Source organism: Bubalus kerabau, chromosome 6 (genome assembly GCF_029407905.1).
Source record: "Bubalus kerabau isolate K-KA32 ecotype Philippines breed swamp buffalo chromosome 6, PCC_UOA_SB_1v2, whole genome shotgun sequence".
NCBI lineage: Eukaryota > Metazoa > Chordata > Mammalia > Artiodactyla > Bovidae > Bubalus > Bubalus kerabau.
In genome coordinates, this window is record NC_073629.1 from 67,008,680 (window position 1) to 67,033,137 (window position 24,458).

General features: G+C 39.8%; 1 protein-coding gene across 10 annotated transcripts in view; it reads right to left on the reverse strand.

Annotated features, from left to right (window-relative positions):
* The window catches only part of GIPC2 (GIPC PDZ domain containing family member 2), a 100,444-nt gene that overhangs the window by 11,497 nt on the left and 64,489 nt on the right, over positions 1 to 24,458 (reverse strand). For 9 of the 10 annotated variants that reach the window (XM_055585366.1, XM_055585373.1, XM_055585374.1 and 6 more), the window contains 2 exons: positions 23,860 to 23,966; positions 18,015 to 18,096 (listed from right to left, as the gene is read on the reverse strand). In XM_055585366.1, coding sequence (XP_055441341.1) covers positions 18,015 to 18,096; positions 23,860 to 23,966 — 189 coding nt within the window. Of the gene's footprint in view, positions 1 to 4,586; positions 4,945 to 18,014; positions 18,097 to 23,859; positions 23,967 to 24,458 lie in introns of those variants that run through there. The other variant, XM_055585368.1, reaches the window with a different exon arrangement.

A 24,458-nucleotide genomic window follows, 5' to 3' on the forward strand; every position in this document is an offset into this window, starting at 1 on the left:
AGTGTAACCCGCCACGCTCTTCTGTTCATGGGATTCTCCAGACAAGTATACTGTAGTGGGTTGCCATGCCCCCCTTCAGAGGATCTTCCCAACCCAGGGATCGAACTCACGTCTCTTACATCTCCTACATTGGTAGGCAGGTTCTTTACTACTATCACCTGGGAAGCTGGAACGTCTTGAGGAAAGTGACGCAGTGAGCTATGGAAATATCAGAAGATGCATGTAACTATGAGCCATGTAAATATCTGGAGATCTCTGGGAGAAAAGTGGTCCAGGAGGAAGTTCCAAGGCCCCACGAAGGATGCTAGCTAACATGTTCTGGTGGTGGTTTAGTCATTAAGTCATGTGCGACTCTTGCAACCCCATGGAGTGTAGCCTACTAGGCTCCTCTGTCCATGGCATTCTCCAGGCAAGAATACTGGAGTGGGTTGCCATTCCCTTCTCCAGGGGATCTTCCCAGCCCAGGGATCAAACCCAGGTCTCCCAATTTGCAGGCAGATAATTTACCAGCTGAGCCACCTGGAAATCAAACCTGAGTCTCCTGCACTGGCAGGCAGTTTCTTTACCAACTGAGTTATGAGGGACACCCTCAATAACCTTTACATCATTACTAATTACAAACCTATTTTGGTGATATAGGTCAATTTATATTTTCCATTTTTAATACTTAAACATAACTTTTAGACATAAGATACCAACCACTGCAGGTGAAAAATCTTGGAATCAAAGTCCCAAAACTAAATCTCAGTCCTTAATTTGTTAGCTGATTTTGGACAAGTTACCAAATGTCTCTGAATCTGTCCTCAAATCTAGAAAATGGCACAAAGCAGGATTCAGATAAAGGTAAATGACACTGACTGCAGCCATGAAATTAAAAGACACTTACTCTTTGGAAGGAAAGTTATGACCAACCTAGATAGCATATTCAAAAGCAGAGACATTACTTTGCCAACAAAGGTCCGTCTAGTCAAGGCTATGGTTTTTCCAGTGGTCATGTGTGGATGTGAGAGTTGGACTGTGAAGAAGGCTGAGCACCGAAGAACTGATGCTTTTGAACTGTGGTGTTGGAGAAGACTCTTGAGAGTCCCTTGGACTGCAAGGAGATCCAACCAGTCCATTCTGAAGGAGATCAGCCCTGGGATTTCTTTGGAAGGAATGATGCTAAAGCTGAAACTCCAGTACTTTGGCCACCTAATGCAAAGAGTTGACTCATTGGAAAAGACTCTGATGCTGGGAGGGATTGGGGGCAGGAGGAGAAGGGGACGACAGAGGATGAGATGGCTGGATGGCATCACTGACTCAATGGACGTGAGTCTGGGTGAACTCCGGGAGTTGGTGATGGACAGGGAGGCCTGGCGTGCTGAGATTCATGGGGTCGCAAAGAGTCGGACACGACTGAGCGACTGAACTGAACTGAACTGAAGTGACCACTATTGTTAATTTTAACCATTAAATCTATAACTGTGCCTCTACATAAGGTCTCCAACACTTAGTTTCCCTAAGAGTTTCCATAAATATCAACCCATTTCAAGCAACTTACATATGTGTCAAACATCAAAAAACAGAGCCAGCATGGAATGTTTAAGGAAAATCTATTTCCAAAATTTCTTTGGCTTTATCTGAGAAGGATGACTTTCTATAGTGTTCATTGCTTTGAATTCACTGGAAAAAAAAGAAAATAATTCTAGGAAGCAATGTCATTATCTCTAAATAATATTATCATATACTTTTAAAAGATCTTTAAAGATTTTACAGGGTTTCCCAGGTGGTGCTAGTGGTAAAGAACCTGCCTGTCAATGCAGGAGACATAAGAGACGTGGGTTCGATACCTGGGTGGGGAAGATCTCCAGCATGGCAACCCACTCCAGTATTCTTGCTTGGAGAATCCCATGGACAAAGGAGCCTGGCAGGTTACAGTCCATAGGGTCACAAAGAGGCAGACATGACTGAAGTGATGTAGCAAATAAAAGATTTTACAGGAAAAAAATTACTGAGAAACTATCATTCAAATTTCCTTCTGACACATTTCTAGATCTCTTTATAAATTAGAAATCCTAAAATTCTGAAGTTGCTGAAATGATCTCCAAACTCCTAAATTGGTATCATCAGAACCTACTGTAGTTCCATATACAATTTACACTACTGCCTTAAATATTCATGAAGAAACTTGCTTGACAACTTTCCTTTAAGTTAGGTCAATCCCATATAAGGTCTTACAGGACCCAAAATCTTCCAGAAACCATTTTCTCCCATGGATAACATTCCAAGGCAAGCCACACCGACTGACATTGGGTTGGTTGTGAAATAGGTCACAACTTTACAACCAAATGACGTACTATTCCCTTCATAGCAGCAGAAGAACACAGTGCTAGTTGTTCAGTCGTGTCCAACTCTTTACAACCCCGCAAAGAGACTGCCAGGCTCCTCTGTCCGTGGAATTCTCCAGGCAAGAATACTGGAGTGGGCAGCCATTCCCTTTTCCAGGGGACCTTCCCCACGCCAGGGATCGAACCAGGGTCTTCTGCATTGCAAGTATTCTTTACTGACTGCATTCTTTACCAACCGAGCCACTGGGGGAGCCCTTCATAGACTCATTCAAATTGTTTGCCATTTCCTAATGCCACCTCATGCGAAGAGTTGACTCACTGGAAAAGACTCTGATGCTGGGAGGAATTGGGGGCAGGAGGAGAAGGGGACAACAGAGGATGAGATGGCTGGATGGCATCACTGACTCGATGGACGTGAGTTTGAGTGAACTCCGGGAGCTGGTGATGGACAGGGAGGCCTGGAGTGCTGCGATTTACGGGGTCGCTAAGAGTCAGACACGACTGAGCGACTGAACTGAACTGAACTGAATGGTAAACACATACTAGTGCTTTTCTGAGGATAGTGTTTCAGGTTTTAGTCATTTTATTGCCATATTACTTCTTAAAATTTTTAACAAAAGCATATTAACAACTCCAAAATAACATGATATCAATGTAATTTGCATTAAGACTTAACATTTCTGAAAGCTAAGAAATACTTGGAATACAAACAAGTATATTCATTTGTCTGTTGAATCAGTGTCACATTTGTGATTCATATTTCATGCTAATCAGATATGAATAATGAGAGAAACTCCTAATTTAACAATGGCTGACATTCTCCAAATAATTACTTTCCTTAAACTTTACCTCCCTAGGTGACTGATCACATTGCTAATCATGTATAATGATAATGACTTTTTGTGTCATTGGAGAATTTGCTACAGATGATTAATTAACTTTATAAAGTGATTACTAGTTAATTTACAAGGAATTTGTGAGAAATGTTTAGTGCCCTGAATTTGTCAAAGTGAAAGAAAATTGATCCTTAAAGTAAGGATCTTACTTTAATTAAGATTCTTAATTCATCTATAATTATTATACCATTGCCCAACACTCTTCCCTGTACACTTGTATATTTTAATAACAAAAGATTTATTGTTAAATATAATTTATTTAGCTATGCCTAATTTATACTTAAGTAGCAATAGGACCTATGCCCAAAATCAAGTTCTAAAGCTGAGCACTGCTTTACGTTCTCATTTTTGAAAAGTGTGGTTCTCCTAAAGCTTATCAAGACCCAGCAACTGATACCCTAATGCCTGAATCTTACAATATTTATACAATATGAAAACCTCTTAATTGAATAGAGATATATTATTTTTCTAACATATACTACCTGAGTTTAAGTGGGCTTCCCTGATACCTCAGTTGGAAAAGAATTGGCCTGCAATGCAGGAGACCCCTATTCAATTCCTGGGTCAAGAAGATCTGCTGGAGAAGGGACAGGATACCCACTTCAGTATTCTTGGGCTTCCCTTATGGCTCAGCTGGTAAAGAATCTGCCTGCAATGCAGGAGACCTGGTTTCAATCCCTGGGTTGGGAAGATCCCCTGGAGAAGGGAAAGGCTACCCACTCCAGTACTCTTGCCTGGAGAATTCCATGGACTGTATAGTCTCTGGGGTAGTAAAGCAAAGAGTTGGACATGACTGAGCAACTTTCACTTCACCTAAGTTTAAGAACATTGACATCTCTAAACCCCCTATACTCTCATTGGCAAGTTCATTTTATAACTGTAACAGGCCCACATCATTTATGCAAATCTCTATATTTTTCCAAATACAAACAGGTTGGGAGAAATGTTTTAAAGTACTTTTTTTCTATAGGATCATCTCAGCTCTAACTTTGGATCCGTGTATAGCAGTGAGGTATTATATGCAAATTTTATATTTCTCTTTAAGGAACTATCAAAGAGTACCCCTTTTTTTTAAATTACATCATCTGTATAGCCAACATAAATTTTGTTTTTAAAGTTCAGACAGGCAGGGAAGAAATTAGGATAAACTCTATAAGAAAAAATGAAGATGAGTAGAAGAAGAAAAGGAAGAATGAGTTTTAAACATTCCTAGCTGATGCAGAGTAAAATACTTTACCTGGTAACAAGTAAATCAAATATTCCAAGTCTTTGACTTTAAAAAATTTATTAAATATCTGATACAAACACACTCATGCCGACACACACAGATGCAGACAGGTAACAAACCCCACCACTATCATGCTCATTCACTATTTCCCCACCCAGCACCCACTTGCCCTTCTTAAAGGGAACTCTTAATTTATCATCTTGCTTCAACATGGGAGAGGCCAGGACCTTCACAATCTCAGCCCTTGTACTTCAGAGTCTCTCTCTGTTCCACAGACAGAGCCTGTGACCCAGACCTAACCACTTCCTTGGTCTCTGTGACTGGTTCACTTGAGACAATGAGACAATTCTGAGCATTTTGTTTGAATGGCTTGATAAAGGCCCTCCCCCTCTCCCGTTGTGCTTGCCACCAGGAGGCTGTAGAGGGTGGAGCCATGACTGTCATCGTGGCTCCATGAGGGAAGGTCTGAAGCTGTTAGGGGTTACCATGGAGACTGGAAATGAAGCCAGAATTGAGAGAAAACAAACCACATCCTGATGACAGCATGAGAACTGCAGATCTAACCATTTTTGAAGCAGGATTTACCTCTGAACTTTTCAGCTATAAGAACCAAGACATTTTCCCTCCTTTTTCCCCTTAAACCAGTTGGAGATTTCTTGAGTTCATTTGTTTCATTTGTTCTTTGCAACTGATAGAGTCTTAATAGATAAGTCAACACTGACATTCTAATGATGAAATAAGAAATGCACAGAATGCTCAAATGGCCTTGTTAGTCACACACCAAGTGTGTCTACTTTCTTTATGTGATTCATTGTTCACAAGGTTTAGTAATCTTATTAAATGGGTACAACTTTAATATTGTAATAAATATATAATTTATCCATTAAATCTGACATATTAAATACTTTTCATACATCATTTACAAATTTTTTTCATACATATTTTTTAAATATGTACATATTGTTAAATATGTCCTTACTGAAAAACTCAGACTTAAATTGAAGAAAACCACAAGATCATTCAGGAATGACCTAAATCAAATTCCTTACAATCATAAAGAGGAACTGACAAACAGATTCAAGGGATTAGATCTGATAGACAGAGTGCCTGAAGAACTACGGATGGAAGTTTATGACATTGTACAGGAGGCAGTGATCAAGAACATCTCCAAGGAAAGAAATGCAAAAATGCAAATGGTTGTCTGAGGAGGCCTTACAGATAGCTGAGAAAAGAAGAGAAGCAAAGACAAAGAAGCAAAGGAGAAAAGGAAAGATATACCTATTTGGATGTAGAGTTCCAAAGAAAAGCACAGAGAAATAAGAAAGCCCTCCTCAGTAATCAATGCAAAGAAATAGAAGAAAACAATAGAATGGAAAAGACTGGAGATCTCTTCAAGAAAATTAGAGATACTAAAGGAATATTATTATGAAAACCTAGACAGCATATTAAAAAGCAGAGACATTACTTTGCCAACAAAGGTCCGTCTAGTCAAAGCTATGGTTTTTCCAGTAGTCATGCATGGATGTGAGAGTTGAACTATAGAGAAAACTGAGCACAGAAGAATTGATGCTTTTGAACTGTGCTGTTGGAGAAGACTCTTGAGAGTCCCTTGGACTGCAAGGAGATCCAACCAGTCCATCCTAAAGGAGATCCGTCCTGGGTGTTCATTGGAAGAACTGATGTTGAAGCTGAAACTCCAATACTTTGGCCACCTGATGCAAAGAGCTGACTCATTGGAAAAGACCCTGATGCTGGGAAAGATCAAGGGCAGGATGAGAAGGGGATGACAGAGGATGAGACGGTTGGATGGCATCACCGACTCAATGGACATGGGTTTGGGTGGTCTCCTGGAGTTGGTAATGGATGGGAAGGCCTGGTGTACTGCAGTTCATGGGGTCGCAAAGAATCAGACACGACTGAATGACTGAACTGAACTGAGTGACTGAACTGAACTGAAGGGAATATTTCATGCAAAGATGGGCACAATAAAGGACAGAAATGGTATGGACCTAACAGAAGCAGAAGCTATTAAGAAGAGGTGGCAAGAATACACAGAAGAACTACACAAAAAAGATCTTCATGATCCAGATAACCACAATGGTATGATCACTGGACTAGAGCCAGACATCCTGGAATATGAAGTCAAATGGGCCTTAGGAAGCATTCACTATGAACAAAGCTAGTAGAGGTGATAAAATTTCAGTTGAGCTATTTCAAATCCTAAAAGAGGAGGCTGTGAAGTGCTGCACTCAATATGCCAGCATATTTGGAAAACTCAGCAGTGGCCACAGGACTGGAAAAGGTCGGTTTGCACTCCAATCTCAAAGAAGGGCAATGCCAAAGAATATTCAAACTACTGAACAATTGCACTCATCTCACATGCTAGCAAAGTAATGCTCAAAATTCTCCAAGCCAGGTTTCAACAGTATGTGAACCATGAACTTCCAGATGTTCAAGTTGTATTTAGAAAAGACAGAGGAAGCAGAGATCAAACATCTGCTGGATCATCGAAAAAGTAAGAGAGTTCCAGGAAAACATCTACTTCTGCTTTATTGACTATGTCAAAGCCTTTGACTGTGTGAATCACAACAAACTGTGGGAAATTCTTCAAGAGATGGGAATAGCAGACCACCTTAGCTGCCTCCTGACAAATCTGTAGGCAGGTCAAGAAGCAACAGTTAGAAATGGACATGGAACAACAGACTGGTTCCAAATCAGGAAAGGAGTATGTCAAGGAGAACATATATTGTCAGCCTGCTTATTTAACTTATATGCAGAGTACATCATTAGAAATGCCAGGCTGGATGAAGCAAAAGCTAGAATCAAGATTGCCAGGAGAAATATCAATAACCTCAGATATGCAGATGACACCACCCTTATGGTAGAAACCAAAGTAGAACTAAAGAGCCTCTTGATGAAAGTGAAAGAGGAGAGTTAAAAAGTTGGCTTAAAGCTCAGCATTCAGAAAACTAAGATCATGACATCCAGTCCCATCACTTCATGGAAAATAGATGGGGAAACAATGGAAACAGTGAGAGACTTTATTTTGGGGGGCTCCAAAATCACTGCAGATTTGGGCCATAAAATTAAAAGATACTTGCTCTTTGGAAGAAAAGCTATGACCAAACTAGACAGCATATTAAAAAGCAGAGACATTACTTTGCCAACAAAGGTCCGTCTAGTCAAAGCTATGGTTTTTCCAATAGTCATGTATGGATGTGAGATTTGGACTATGAAGAAAGCTGAGCACTGAACAATTTATGTTTTTGAACTGTGGTGTTGCAGAAGACTCTTAGAGTCCCTTGAACTACAAGGAGAGCCAATCAGTCAACCCTAAAGGAGATCAGTCCTGGGTGTTCATTGGAAGGACTGATGCTGAAGCTGAAACTCCAGTACTTTGGCCACCTGATGCAAAGAACTGACTCATTGGAAAAGAACCTGATGCTGGGAAAGATTGAAGGCAGGAGGAGAAGGGGATAACAGAGGATGAGATGGTTGGATGGAATCACCGACTCAATGGATATGAGTTTGAGTAAACTCCAGGAGTTGGTGATGGACAGGGAAGCCTGGCATGCTGCAGTCCATGGGGTCACAAAGAGTTGGACATGACTGAGCGACTGAACTCAACTCAACATATTGTTAAATGATCACCACAGTAAATCAAGTTAACATCTATCATCATATATATTAAGTCCATAAAACAAAAAAACAGCTTATGCAGGAAATATTATTTATAGATTAAAATCTGAAGTTTAAGAGAGCTATACAACAAACAACCCAATCAAAAAATGGTACAGAAGACCTAAATAGGCATTTCTCTAAAGAAGACAAACAGATGCCCAACAGGAACATGAAAAGATGCTTGACATCACTAACTATCAGAGAAATGCAAATCAAATCTATAATGTGGTGACCTCACTCCAATCAAAATGGCCATCATCAAAAAGTTTACAGATAACAAATGCCAGGAAGGGTGTGAAGGAAATGGAACCCTTCTATACTGTTGGTGAGAATGTAAATTGGTGCAGCCACTGTGGAAAATAGTATGGAGGTTCCTTAAAAAACTAACAGTAGAGCTACCATATAACCCAGCAATCCGGAGGGGCAGTCCTAAGGTGGCGGAGCACTAGGACGGGGAGGCCACTTTCTCCACAACAAATTCATCGAAAGATCATTTGAACGCTGAGCAAATTCCACAAAACAACTTCTGAATGCTGGTAGAGGACACCAAGCACCCAGAAAGGCAGCCCATTGTCTTCAAAAGGAGGTAGGACAAAATATAAAAGAGAGACAAAAGAGTTAGGGACAGAGACTCATCCCAGGGAGGGAGTCGTAAAAGAGGAGACGTTTCCAAACACCAGGAAACCCTGTCACCGGTGGGTCTGTGGGGAGTTTTGGATTCTCAAAGGGCAACATAACTGGGAGTAAAAAAATAAATAAAACCCACAGATTACGTGCCTAACCACAACTCCCAGCAGAGAAGTAGCCCAGATGCTTGCATCCACCACCAGTAAGCGGGGGCTGAACAGGGAGGCTTAGGGTAAGGACCAGGCCTGAATGCCCTGAGGACAATCTGAGGGAGCTAACGTGAGATAGCACCCCAAATTACAGGATAGCCAGAGAGAGAGAGAAAAAAAGAGAGAGAGAGAACCTTCCCATGAAAAGCTCTAGCCTAAGGCACTGCCGGGCAGCTCACAGAACAAAGGACTGAGCAAATACCAGAGGAGAGCTAGACCAGCCCATCCCCCACTGGAGGCAGAGAGGCAGGCGGGCAACAGCCTGAGCGGGAAAGGGGCAATCTTGGCCCCAGAGACAGTCTTCTCTACCAAACTACGAGCAGGCTCCCAGTTGCTAACCAAGTCTTCCTGGAATCCAGGATGATTGACATCCGCCAGGAGGGCCACAGTCAGAGATCAGCTCCTCAGAGAAGACACATGGCACTCCTGCTGTGCACCCATGAAATCTAGTGGCTGGGACCAGGAAGGTGATAAGACGCACCGCCAAGCTGGGGAGAGTGCACTCACCAAGTACCTGGTCACCTGAGCTGCTCTGACCTGGGAAGGGCACAAAACGCCTTTGTGGAGTACCCAAGAACCTGAACCTGAGCGGCTTAGACCTGGGAAGTGCATGCAACCCAGGGCCTGCCTTAGACAGTTCCCCTGCAGAGCAACCTGGAGCCTGAGCAGTGTAGACCAGGAAAGCACACACGCCGTGAGCGGGGGCAAACCCAGTGTGGCCCAGACACTGCGAGCACTCCCCACACATGCCAGTGATATTTGTTTTTAGTGTTCCTCCCTCCCCACAGCACAACTGAAAAAGTGACCCTAAATAAGTGACCACCTTTGCCCCCTTGTGCCAGGGTGGAAATTAGACACTAAAGAGACTTGCACCCAGAAGAAGCCAAAATAAACAGACGGAACCACTTTGAAAGTGACAGGTGCAACAGATTAAAACCCTGTAGTTAGCACTGACTCTATTGGAAGGGGCCTATAGACCTTGAGAAGTATAAGTTGGAACAAGGAACTATTTGAAACTGAACTGACTCCATGCTGCCCACAACAGCTCCATAGAAATTCCTAGGTATATTTTACTATTATCATTTTTTTTTTATTTTTTAAATTTTTTTACTTTTAAGTTCCTTATTACTCCTTTAATTTTTATTTTTATAACCTACTATTACCTTGCAGAAAAAAGACCCTATTTTTAAAGTAAATTTCATATATATTTTTTTATAATTTTTGTGTTTTTTTTTAATATTGTATTTTTGAGAATCTAACCTCTACTCTAGATTTTTAATCTTTGTTTTTTGGTATTTGTTATCAATTTTGTACCTTTAAGAATCCAATCTTCAGTACCCATTTTTACTTAGGAGTGTGATTACTGGCTTGATTGCCCTCTCCCCCTTTTGACTCTTCTTTTTCTCCCCCAGGTTACCTCTATCTCCTCCCTCCCCTTCTCTTCTCTACTTAACTCTGTGACTCTCTTTGGGTATTCTGGGCTGTGGAGAACACTTAGGGAACTGATTACTGGCTAGATCTGTCTCTCTCCTTTTGACTTCCCCTCTTCTCCTCTTGGTCAACTCTATCTCCTTCCTCCCTCTTCTCTTCTCAATGTAACTCCATGAACCTCTCTGGGTGTTCCAGGCTGTGGAGAGCACATAGGGATTTGATTACTGTCTAGTTTGCTCTCCCCCCTTTTAATTCCCCCTCTACTCCACCTGGTCACCTCTATCTCCTTCCTCCCTCTTCTCTTCTCCATGTAACTCTGCAAACATCTCTGGGTGTCCCTCACTGTGGAAAATCTTTTCTCCATTAACCTAGATGTTTTATGATATGTGCTGTATGGATGGAGAAGTCTTGAGGCTACTATAAGAATAAGACTGAAAACCAGAGGCAGGAGGTTTAAATCCAAAACCTGAGAACACCAGAAAACTCCTGATTCCAGGGAACATTAATCAATAAGAGCTCATCCAAAAGCCCTCCATACCTACACTGAAACCAAGCTCCACTCAAAAGCCAACAAGTTCCAGAGCAAGACATACCACGCTAATTCTCCAGCAATGCAGGAACATAGCCCTGAGCCTAAATATACAGGCTGCCCAAAGTCAAACCAAACCCATAGACACCTCAAAACTCACTACTGGACACTTCATTGCACTCACCAGAAAACAGACACAAGCTTCCCAAACCAGAAAACCTTGACAAGCCACTCGTCCAACCCCACCCACAGGGAGGAACCTCCACAATAAAGAGGACCCACAAACTTCCAGCATACAGAAAGGCCATGCCAAACACAGCAATCTAAACAAGATGAAAAGGCAGAGAAATACTCAGCAAGTAAAGGAACATGATAAATGCCCACCAAACCAAACAAAAGAGGAGGAGATAGGGAGTCTACCTGAAAAAGAATTCAGAATAATGATAGCAAAAATGATCCAAAATCTTGAAAACAAAATGGAGTTACAAATAGTCTGGAGACAAGGATTGAGAAGATGCAAGAAATGTTTAACAAGGACCTAGAAGAAATAAAAAAGAGTCAATCAATAATGAATAATGCAATAACTGAGATCAAAAACACTCTGGAGGGAACCAACAGTAGAATAACTGAGGCAGAAGATAGGATAAGTGAGGTGGAAGATAGAATGGTGGAAATAAATGATGCAGAGAGGAAAAAAGAAAAAAGAATTAAAAGAAATGAGGACAACCTCAGAGACCTCTGGGACGATGTGAAACACCCAACATTCGAATCATAGAAGTTCCAGAAAAAGAAGACAGATTACTGTACCCAGCAAGGATGTCATTCAAATATGAAGGAGAAATCAAAAGCTTTAAAGACAAGCAAAAGCTGAGAGAATTCAACACCACCAAACCAGCTCTTCAACAAATGCTAAAGGACCTTCTCAAGACAGGAAACACAGAAAAGGTATATAAACTCGAACCCAAAACAACAAAGTAAATGGCAATTGGATCATACTTATCAATAATTACCTTAAACGTAAATGGGTTGAATGCCCCAACCAAAAGACAAAGACTGGCTGAATGGACACAAAAACAAGACCCCTATATATGCTGTCTACAAGACACCCACCTCAAACCAAGGAACACATACAGGCTGAAAGTGAAGGGCTGGAAAAATATATTAACACAAATGGAGACCAAAAGAAAGCAGGAATAGCAATACTCATATCAGATAAAATAGACTTTGAAATAAAGGCCGTGAAAAGAGACAAAGAAGGACACTACATAATGATCAAATGATCAATCCAAGGAGAAGAGATAACAATTATAAATATATATGCACACAACATAGGAGCACCACAGTATGTAAGGCAAATGCTAACAAGTATGAAAGGGGAAATTAACAGTAACACAATAATAGTCGGAGACTTTAATACCCCACTCACACTTATGGATAGATCAACTAAATAGAAAATTAGCAAGGAAACACAAAATTTAAATGATACAATGGGCCAGTTAGACCTAATCGATATCTATAGGACATTTCACCCCAAAACAATGAATTTCACCTTTTTTTCAAGTGCACATGGAACCTTCTCCAGGATAGATCACATCCTGGGCCATAAATCTAGCCTTGGTAAATTCAAAAAAATTGAAATCATACCAAGCATCTTTTCTGATCACAATGGAGTAAGATTAAATGTCAACTACAGGAAAAAACATATATATATTAAAAATACCAACATATGGGATTCATGTTGATGTATGGCAAAAACAAAACAATATTGTAAAGTAAAAAAATTTTTTTTAAAATACCAACATATGAAGGCTAAACAACATGCTTCTGAATAACCAACAAATCACAGAAGAAATCAAAATATGTATAGAAATGAATGAAAATGAAAACACAACAACCCAAAACCTACGGGACTCAGTAAAAGCAGAGTTAAGGGGAAGGTTCATAGCAATATAAGCTTACCTTAAGAAACAAGAGAAAACTCAAATAAATAACCTAACTCTACACCTAAAGCAACTAGAAAAGGAAGAAATGAAGAACTGCAGGGTTAGTAGAAGGAAAGAAATCATAAAATTTAGGGCAGAAATAAATGCAAAAGAAAGAAGACCATAGCAAAACTCAATAAAGCTAAAAGCTGGTTCTTTGAGAAGATAAATAAAATAGACAAACCATTAGCCAAACTCATCAAGAAAATAAGGGAGAAGAATCAAATCAATAAAATTAGAAATGAAAATTGAGAAATCACAACAGTTCAATTCAGTTCAGTTCAGTCACTCAGTCGTGTCTGACTCTTTGTGACCCCATGAACTGCAGCACACCAGGCCTCCCTGTTCATCACCACCCGCAGAGTCCACCCAAACCCATGATCAAGTCAGTGATGCCATCCAACCGTCTCAACCTCTGTCATCCCCTTCTCCTCCTGCCCTCAATCTTTCCCAGCATCACAGGGTCTTTTCCAATGAGTCAGCTCTTCACATCAGGTGGCCAAAGTATTGGAGTTTCAGCTTCAACATCAGTCCTTTCAGTGAACACCCAAGACTGATCTCCTTTAGGACGGACAGGTTGGATCTCCTTGCAGTTCAAGGGACTCTCAAGAGTCTTCTCCAACACCACAGTTCAAAAGCATCAATTCTTCTGTGCTCAGCTTTCTATATAGTCCAACTCTCACATCTACACATAACCACTGGAAAAACCATAGCTTTGACTAGATGGACATTTGTTGGCAAAGTAATGTCTCTGCTTTTTAATATGCTGTCTAGGTTGGTCATAACTTTCCTCCCAATGAGTAAATGTCTCTTAATTTCATGACTGCAATCACCATCTGCAGTGATCTTGGAGTCCAGAAAAATAAAGTCAGCCACTGTTTCCACTGTTTCCCCATCTATTTGCCATGAAGTGTTGGGACTGGATGCCATGATCTTAGTTTTCTGAATGTTGATCTTTAAGCCAACTTTTTCACTCTCCTCTTTCACTTTCATCAAGAAAAAAACAAAGAAATACAAAGGATCGTAAGAGACTACTATCAGCAACTAAATGCCAATAAAAAGGACTACTTGGAAGAAATGGACAAATTCTTAGAAAAGTATAACTTTCCAAAACTGAACCAGGAAAAAATAGAAAATCTTAACAGACCCATCACAAGCACCAAAATTGAAACTGTAATCAGAAATCTTCCAGCAAACAAAAGCCCAGGCTTCACAGCTGAATTCTACCAAAAATTTAGAGAAGAGCTAAGACCTATCCTACTCAAACTCTTCCAGAAAATTGCAAAGGAAGGTAAACTTCCAAACTCATTCTATGAGGCCACAATCACCCTAATACCAAAACCAGACAAAGATGCCTTGAAAAAAGAAAACTACAGGCCAATATCACTGATGAACATAGATGCAAAAATCCTTGACGAATTTCTAGCAAACAGAATCCAAGAACATATTAAAAAGATAATACATCATGACCAAGTGGGCTTTATCCCAGGGATGCAAGGATTCTTTAACATCTACAAATCAATCAATGTGATATACCACATTAACAAATGGAAAGATAAAAACCATATGATTATCTCAATAGATGCAGAGAAAGCCTTTGGCAAAATTCAACATCCATTTATGAGAAAAAAAAAAAATCTCCAGAAAGCAGGCATAGAATGAACATACCTCAACATAATAAAAACTATATATGATAAACCCATAGCAAACATTATCCTCAATGGTGAAAAATTGAAAACATTCCCCCTAAAATCAGGATCAAGGCAAGGGTGCCCACTCTTACCACTCCTATTCAACATAGTTTTGGAAGTTTTAGCCACCACACTCAGAGAAGAAAAAGAAATAAAAGGAATCCAGACTGGAAAAGAAGAAGTAAAACTCTCACTGTTTGCAGATAACATGATCCTCTACATAGAAAACCCTAAAGATTTCACAGAAAATTACTGGAGCTAATCAATGAATACAGTAAAGTTGCAGGATATTAAATTAACACACAGAAATCCCTTGCATTCCTATCACTAACAATGAGAAAACAGAGAAATTAAGGAAACAATTCTATTCACCATTGCAATGAAAAGAATAAAATACTTAGGAATAAATCTATCTAAAGAAACAAAAGATTTATATGTAGAAAACTATAAAACACTGATGAAAGAAATCAAATATGACACAAATAGATGGAGAAATACACCATGTTCATGGATCAGAAGAATCAATATAGTGAAAATGAGTGTACTACCCAAAGCAATCTATAGATTCAATGCAATCTCTATCAAGCTACCAATGGTATTTTTCAGAAAACTAGAACAAATAATCTCACAATTTGTATGGAAATACAAAAAGTCTTGAATAGCCAAAGCAATCTTGAGAAAGAAGAACGGAACTGGAGAAACCAACCTGCCTGACTTCAGACTATACTACAAAGCTACAGTCATCAAGACAGTATGGTACTGGCACAAAGACAGAAATATAAATCAATGGAACAAAATAGAAAGCCCAGAGATAAATCCACATACCCGAGAGTTTGGGGGCAGGAGGAAAAGGGGATGACAGAGGATGAGATGGCTGGATGGCATCACTGACTCGATGGACATGAGTCTGAGTGAACTCCGGGAGTTGGTGATGGACAGGGGGGCCTGGCATGCTGCAATTCATGGGGTCGCAAAGAGTCGGACACGACTGAGTGACTGAACTGAACTGATAGACATCTTATCTTTGACAAAGGAGGAAAGAATATACAATGGAGAAAAGATCATCTCTTTAACAAGTGGTGCTGGGAAAACTGGTCAACCACTTGTAAAAAATGAAACTAGAACACTTTCTAACACCATACACAAAAATAAATTCAAAATGCATTAAAGATCTAAACTTAAGACCAGAAATTATAAAACCCCTAGAGGAAAACATAGGCAAAACACTCTCTGACATAAATCACAGCAGGATCCTCTATGACCCACCTCCCGGAGTAATGGAAATAAAAACAAAAATAAACAAATGGGACCTAATTAAACTTAAAAGCTTTTGCACAACGAAGGAAACCATAAGCAAGGTGAAAAGACAGCCTTCAGAATGGGAGAAAATAATAGCAAATGAAGCAACTGATAAAGAATTAATCTCAAAAATATATAAGCAGCTCCTGCAGCTCAATTCCAGAAAAATAAACGACTCAATCAAAAAATGGGCCAAAGAACTAAACAGACATTTCTCTAAAGAAGACAGATGGCTAACAAACACATGAAAAATGCTCAACATCACTCATTATCAGCGAAATGTAAATCAAAACCACAATGAGGTACCATCTCACGCTGGTCAGAATGGCTGCTATCAAAAAGTCTACAAATAATAAATGCTGGAGAGGGTGTGGAGAAAAGGGAACCCTCTTACACTGTTGGTGGGAATGCAAACTAGTACAGCCACTATGGAGAACAGTGTGGAGATTCCTTAAAAAACTGGAAATAGAACTGCCATATGACCCAGCAATCCCACTGCTGGGCATACACACCAAGGAAACCAGAATTGAAAGAGACACATGTACCCCAATGTTCATTGCAGCACTGTTTACAATAGCCAGGACATGGAAGCAACCTAGATGTCCATCGGCAGATAAATGGATAAGAAAGCTGTGGTACATATACACAATGGAGTATTACTCAGCCATTAAAAAGAATACATTTGAATCAGTTCTACTGAGGTGGATGAAACTGGAGCCTATTATACAGAGTGAAGTAAGTCAGAAAGAAAAACACCAATACAGTATACTAATGCATATATATGGAATTTAGAAAGATGGTAACGATGACCCTATATGCAAGACAGCAAAAGAGACACAGATGTAAAGAACAGTCTTTTGGACTCTGTGGGAGAAGGCAAGTGTGGGATGATTTGAGAGAATAGCACTGAAACATGTATATCATCATATGTGAAACAGATCACCAGTCCAGGTTCGATGCATGAGACAGGGTGCTCAGGGCTGGTGCACTGAGATGACCCTGAGTGATGAGATGGGGAGGGAGGTGAGAGGGGGGGTTCAGGATGGGGCACACATTTACACCCATGGCTGATTCATGCCAATGTATGGCAAAAAAACACTACAATATTGTAAATTAATTAGCCTCCAATTAAAATAAATTAATTAATTTAAAAATAATAATAACCCAGCAATCAATCCCATTCTGGGCATATATCCAGAAAAGATGAAAACAAAACTCTTTAATTCAAAAAGATACATGCATCCCAGTGTTCATATCAGCACTATTTACAATAGCCAAGACATCGAAGCAATCTAAGTGTCCACTGACAGATGAATGGATACAAAAGATGTGATATGTATATATACATATACACAGACACACACACACAATGTAATACTCCTCAGTCATAGAAAAGAATGGTATATTGCCATTTGTAGCAACATAGTGGAAGTAAGACAGATAAAGAAAAATATGCTAATACCTAGAGACTGGCATACTGAGTGAAGTCAGTCAAAGACAAATATCATATGATATCACTTATAAGTGGAATCTAAAAAATAATATAAATGAACTAATATACAAAACAGAAACAGACTCAAGGACATAGACAACAAACTTACTGTTAGCAAAGGGGAAAGGGAGGGAGGGACAAATTAGATGTTTGGGATTATCAGATATACACTACTATACATAGAACAGATAAACAACAGGGATTTACTGTATAGCACAGTGAACTATATTCAGTATCTTGTAATAACCTATAATGGAATAGAATCTAAAATATATATCAATATATAACTGAATCACTCTGCTGTACATCTAAAACACAATATTTTAAGATCAGCCCTACTTCAACTTTTCAAAAATAGTTAAACATTTTCCTGTAAAAAAAAAAACCCTGAGGTTTAGAAAAGTTGACTTGGCTTTCAGGCCTCAAAACTAGTAAGGGATAAGGGCAAAGTGTTCTTTTTACTTTTATATATTATCTTCATTTTCATTATGCTTTTGATCACTCCACAAACACTTTTTACCTTGAAAAGTATAATTGACTATAAATGCAAGCAAGACATAAATAAGCATTAAGTTCCATAAAATTAAGACACATAAGACTTTTTTAAATAGTATAATCTTACCTAAATCAGTATCTCGAATTCCCATGTACAATTCAAGAAGATCATCAACCTTTCCAATCGCCTTTTCCTTGGCTTCAGAAGGCTTTATCAAAGAAAAGAGAAATAAGACATTTTTACATGCAATCTCTTGAATGTTGAGGCACACATGGGGGAAATCTGAAGTAGAGCCAGTTCCTGGTTGTGTACTTCAGCTAATTTTAATGGAAATATATCTAGAATGTGCCCTGTAATTCAATACAAATCAATACAGTAAATACTTATTTTTAATGTTTGTGGTAAGTATTACAGATTCAAAGAAGAAGAACTAGGAATGGTGTCTCCAAGTAGCTAGCAATCTAGAAGGGAGAGAGATGTGAAAAAAATAGCTATTTAACCACAATAAGGACAATTTCTAAAGGATGTCAAAGGTACAGAGACATCACAGGGGCAATAAATTTTTTTATTTATTAATTTATTTTTGGCTGTGCTGGGTCTTCTTTGCTGTGTGTGGGCTTCATAAGGTGAGGTTCAAGGTCTCAGTACTTGCAGCTCACAGACCTTAGAATTATGGGCTCAGTAGTTGCAACACTCAGGCTTAGTTGCCCCACAGCATGTGGGATCTCCCCAGAGCTGGGATAGAACCCAGGTCCCCTGCATAAGCAGGAAGATTCTTAACCACTGGACCACCAGGGAAGTCCCAGTGGAAGTAAATTTAAATCTCTAAGAGTCCAGGAAGACTTCAGAAAGGTGATTTAAGAACTGTGTTTTCAAAATTAACTGGTGTCAGATAAACCAGGACAGATAGAAGACAACAGAGACATGAAGTCTATGTGGGGTCACAGAGTCTGATAGAAAAGTACAGCAGGTTGCAGGTTAAAGGGACTGCAAGATATCCCATGTGACATGACTAGATCTCAAGGGGTCCTGTGTGCCTTGAAAAGGGCAGAGCTCACCCCAAGAGTAAAACATCCTAAACACATACGTCTAATTATTTGTACACTAGTCCCCCATCCTTATCTGTGGTTTTGCTTTCCTCCTCAGTTACCTCAGTCAACTGAGGTCCAAAAATATTAAATGGAAAACTCCAGAAATAAACAGTTTCTAAGTTTTGAATTGTGTGCCATTGAGTAATATGATAAAACCTCACACCATCTGCTCCATCCCAGAACCCCCAACCATCAACATCATCTGCTCCTGAGATCCAACCTTCCCCATCATCACAGCTAGATGATCCTCTTTCTGACCTAGAGTAAGAAGGCTAATGCTACGTCACAACGCCGGTGTCATTCGCCTCACTCCATCTCATCACACTGGCATTTTATCATCTCACATCAGCACAAGAAGAGTGAGTCCAGTAAAATAAAATCTTTAAAGAGAGAGACTGCGTTCACATAGCTTTTATTATAGTACATTTTATACTTGCTCTATTTAACTATTACTTGTCATCAACTTTTACTGTGCCCAATTTATAAATTAAACTTTATCATAGGTATATATGTACAGGAAAAACAGTATACACAGAACTCAGTACTATCTACAATTTCAGGCATCCATTGGGGGGTTTGGAATGTGTCTGCTGTGGATAAGAGGAGACTACTGTATGCATTCTTTATCAATTACATATATAATATGTGTATTAAGGGTACTAAAATATTTTTGTTCTTCCTAACTATTTAGTAAAAGTTTCTATGAAAAAACATGATCACATATATTTTATTGTTCTTTAAAAATCTTGGTTTAATATGTGGTAAAGTCTGGTTCTATATTTATTTTATTTTAATATTTGGTTTTAAATGGCTTCAGAGCTGGAAAAAAAAAACTGCCCAAAGATATTAAATGCGTGACCATAGGTACAAATGTTGAATTCAAGATTAAGTTGCAAAAAAGTCATAATACTTTGAATACTGCCATAAATATAGGTTGTTTTGTATTCTCAAAACTTATTTTAAAATACATTTTACTACACTAAAATTTTATTTTTATTTCCTTGAGGATATTATTACAACTTTCATGTACTTTTATTTATATTAACTAGGCCTTTAAAACAATGAGACAAGAGACATGATATATCACTCTTGACTTATTTACAATGTATTTTGAATAGTCTGTGTAAAGTGACAGGCTATGCAAAGTAACTTATGTATTTATCTTTGCATTTATCCAGATACATTGCAGGTTATTGCAACAAGTATCAGTACTCCTCACACAAAAATGGCCACCAAGATCTTACTATTCTAAACAGCTCTTGATTTCATCAACCCTCTTCCATTCACATTCTGATTGCCTGTGTTCAGTCCTAATTGTTTTTAATTGAGATATAATTGACATATACTATTAGTTTCAGGTATTCAACATAATGATTTTATATGTGTATATACTGTAAAAAAAAAAAAAAATCACCACACTAAGTCTAGTTTCCCATCACTACACATAGTTTTCTCTTCCCTGTGATGAGAACTTTTAAGATCTAGTCTCTTAGCAACTTTCAAATATATAATACAGTATTATCAACAATAATCACCAAGCTGTGAGTCCACTCTCAGGACTTACTTATAACTGAAGGTTTGTACCTTTTGACCCCTTTCATCCATGTCACCCAGCCCGCCTGCCCAACTCCCTGCCTCTGGCAACAACCAATCTGCTCTGTTTCTACACAAGGTGTGGTTTGTTTTGTTTGGAATGGGAGAGGGGGAGATAATAAAACTGAGGTCATCCAATATTTGTCTTTCTCTGACGTATTACACTATTGTTCAGGTCCATCCACATCCTACAAATGGCAGGATTTCCTTCTTTTGACTGAATTATACTCCCTCGTCTTTTCTTATGTGCAGAGGTTTCCTAATGGGTCTCCCCACCGGTAATCTTCACCCTTGCAAATCTAGCCTGTTCAACATTCCATCCCTAGAACCAAGGGATTTTTCTAAAACACAAAACCGACTTGCTGCTCCCCTTGCCTTTTTTTTTTTTTTTTTTCCCTTGCAATTTTTAAATAGCCACCCCCCACCACCACCCTTAGCATTATTTACAGACCCTTCATGCCCTGACCCAGGCCTCTATCTCCAGTCTCAACACCTCCAACCAGATACTTTCAGCAGCCACACTCCAGCCTCATAGACATTTACAAGGTTCCCATATCCATTATCATTTCATGCCCAGAACACTCTTCTCTCCATCTGTGACTAACTCAACTATTTCTTATGGAGGCAACTCTCCCAATTTCCCTCTTTACTGATTCCTAACTATAGCTCATCAGCTAGCCCCTTCCTTGTGGCATTACAAAACATTCTGGTTTGTAACAAGTTTATTTTCATGCCTCTTCCCTTTAAAGGAAAAACAAGGTCTTTAATCACCTTTGTGTTACCAGTCCCTGGACTGTGCCTGTCTCAACAAACACACAGCAAGTAACTCATGCAAGTGGAGTATTGTTCAGTTTTCAGAATTTGTGCTAGGTGATGAGCTGCATGGTTTCAAATCTTTACTGTTTGAAATTAAATCATAGGTATTAAATTTGTATCAGATTTAATATTAGTGCCAAACTAGTTTTCCCCCCCCCCCTTTATTATGAGCTATTTTAATTGCCCTATTTCAAGAAACAGGCTATGCAAATAGGAAAAGAGATTTAGAGTTTATCTTGGAATGAATCTTTCCCACCTCCTCAGGCAGATCTTCAGTTATTCTTTTTCATTCCAGCACCTGATACACAACTGCTGCTCATAAATAAACAGATATATGTGATCCACGTGAACTGTTAGAAGATAGCCTCCCTCCTGAAGTGACATGGAGTTTTTCCTGCCGACTCCAGTTTCTATGCAAGCAGTTTGAAGGTCTGTGCTTTTCCCCTCCCAGGCTCCACTGCAGAGCACAGCTGGGACCCCCAGCTCCTTCCCCCCTCTTACAGATTCCTTTCTTCCACCTAGGTGTGTTCACTTATTCAATGAACACTTACTGGCCTTCAGCAGTATGCCAGGCAGCAGGCTGAACACTGAAAAAGTAAAGACTCTGGAACGACCACAAGTTACTGCCCTGGGTTTTTTCACAAACCTCATCATCTCTCACTTTCAAAATGCTTCTGGCCCTCCTGGCCCTCTCCGCTGTCACCAGCCTCCATTTCAATCTACTCATTCACCCAGGAACAAGACACCCAACTCGGAATCTTCCTCTGGAGTCCCCAGAACTGACAACATCCTAGGTGACTCCAGTGTTCAAGAAGACAACCTTGGCCTCGTGGTTCCTGAAGTATCTGCTCCAACAAACCACACCCATGACTGACCCTGACATCGTCCCCCACAAGCTCTGGATCCTATGATAACAGCCTCCTTACCATTCATCTGTCTCACTCTTTTGTTCTTCAAGCAGCTGGAAGCCCTAGGACAGTACACACACACACACACACACACACACACGTCCCTCCCACCTCAGGCAGGCAGTCTGGAGCTCAGAGGCCTGCCTGTCCTGCCCTCCCCCACAGGAGGGCTTCATCACTGCTGGCTTCCTGTGGTGAGCAGGCCTGCCATTTGCCACTTTGAATCCTCACCACTGCTGCCCTCTTCTGCTCTCCTTCCCTCCATTCATCTTTTCTCCTGGTGTTTTTCACTTAAATACTGACCTTCTCATAGACAGTCAATCAGCAAAACCCTTCCTCCCATCAAGCATAAATGAATCACTCACTAATTCATTAAATTCAAAGATCCGAGCTCCTCTGAAGTGTCAGGCATTGTTCTAGGTGCTGGAGATATGGCAGTGATCAGAACAGATGAGAACAAGATAAGGGACAAAAAGGAAACAAAGATACAATGAGGCCCAACAGGTTCAGTGCCTTAGAGAAAATAAAGGGTAAGGAAGACTGGGCAGAGTGCAGGTGGCAGGAACTGCTATTATATTATGCTCAGAGGTTAGACAGGGTGGGACAAAGACAGAAATTGAAGGCAGCAAGGGAGTGAGCCATGCCCATAAGCGAGGAGAGCATGAGCCAGACATAACACCTCATACAGAGGTCCTGAGATGGGGATGTATTTAGAGTGTTTGTGGACAGCAAGGAGACTCAAGTAGCTGAAGCAGGGGGAGGCAGGAGGAAAGAGAGATGAGATCAGAGTAGAAACACACAGTCAAATCACGCTGGTCCCTCTGAGAATGTTAGCTTGTTACTCTGAGGGAACCCCCTAGAGGATTTTGAACAGATTGTTACAGAAAAGTAACAATCTCATTTGTATTTTCAAAGGATAACCCTAGTTGCTGTGTGGGTGAAGAGGGTAAGAAGGCAAGGGAGAGAGAAAGCAGGAAGCATGAGCTGGTGACCACAATAGTTGAGATGAGTTGTTGGTGCCTTAGGTCAGAGTGGGGGGCCAGAGGTGGGGAGAAGTTGGTCGCTCTGCTCTGCTGTGGAGGTGGATCCACAAGGATTTGCTGATGGAAGGGGTGTGGGACATGAAAGAGGAGACCAGATGATTATCAAATGCTTTGCCTGAGGAGACTGGTTTTCATGAACATCATCTTTCACTATCAAAATCTCAAATCTGTTTACTCCTACAGGTGGCTCAGTGACTTTTTCTTAGACCTCAGAGAGCTTTGGCTGATTTAAGTTTTTAGGCAGTCCAGATGTCTGTATACTCTAGAAAAAACTGACTGCAGGTAGCTGAGGACTGCTGTATCACAATCTCTCCTCACACACTTAGTTTCTGTATTTCCTTCTCAAATGCCTTCAATAACATTCATATTGTCTAAGTAGACAATGAATTAAAGACCATGCCTTAATTAGAATACAAAGGCTTTTACTTAATCTTGTGATTTTACCTTTATTTTCAGCTCTGACAAACATGAATGTTCATGCATTTCCAAGCTGAATAAGGATTAAGTGAACCTAACATACCACTTCCTCCACGGTGGCAGGACCTTTCGATCTCAGACGAAGTGTCTCCCTTCCGGTACCAATCTTTCCTGTTGATGACTTTCCAGCTTTTGACCTGGGCTCCATATCTATAAAAATACAATGGATAGGGAAAGGTATACATATTAAGAATTTCAACTGATGGCTATAAAAGCTAATGGAGTTTCCATCATAAATTTTTGTACAGTTATTGTAAAATTTTATAAAAGCTATGCCTGATAGAATTTCCCAAAATAAATTCACCTGTCATCTGTTTTTCTCATACAAGAGTCTCTCAAATGATAGAGAGGTATGGGAGGTCTGACTACAAAAAGAAAAGGGAATATGTGAAATGTGCTGATGTGAAAGACTGGAAGTTACAAGGAACAAAAATTAAAACAGTTGGTTTTATTGTAAGAGTAAAGAAGTCTATGTGGCATGAAGGCAGAGGTTGGTGTGCAGCTGGACTTCATCAAGGTCATGAAGAAGGGAAAGAGTCATATCTTGATAGAAGACAGGGATGGAGGCACCATTATTTGAGGACCTACCTTCTGATTGACACTTTAAATACAAAATCCCATTTAATTCTCACACTAACCTAA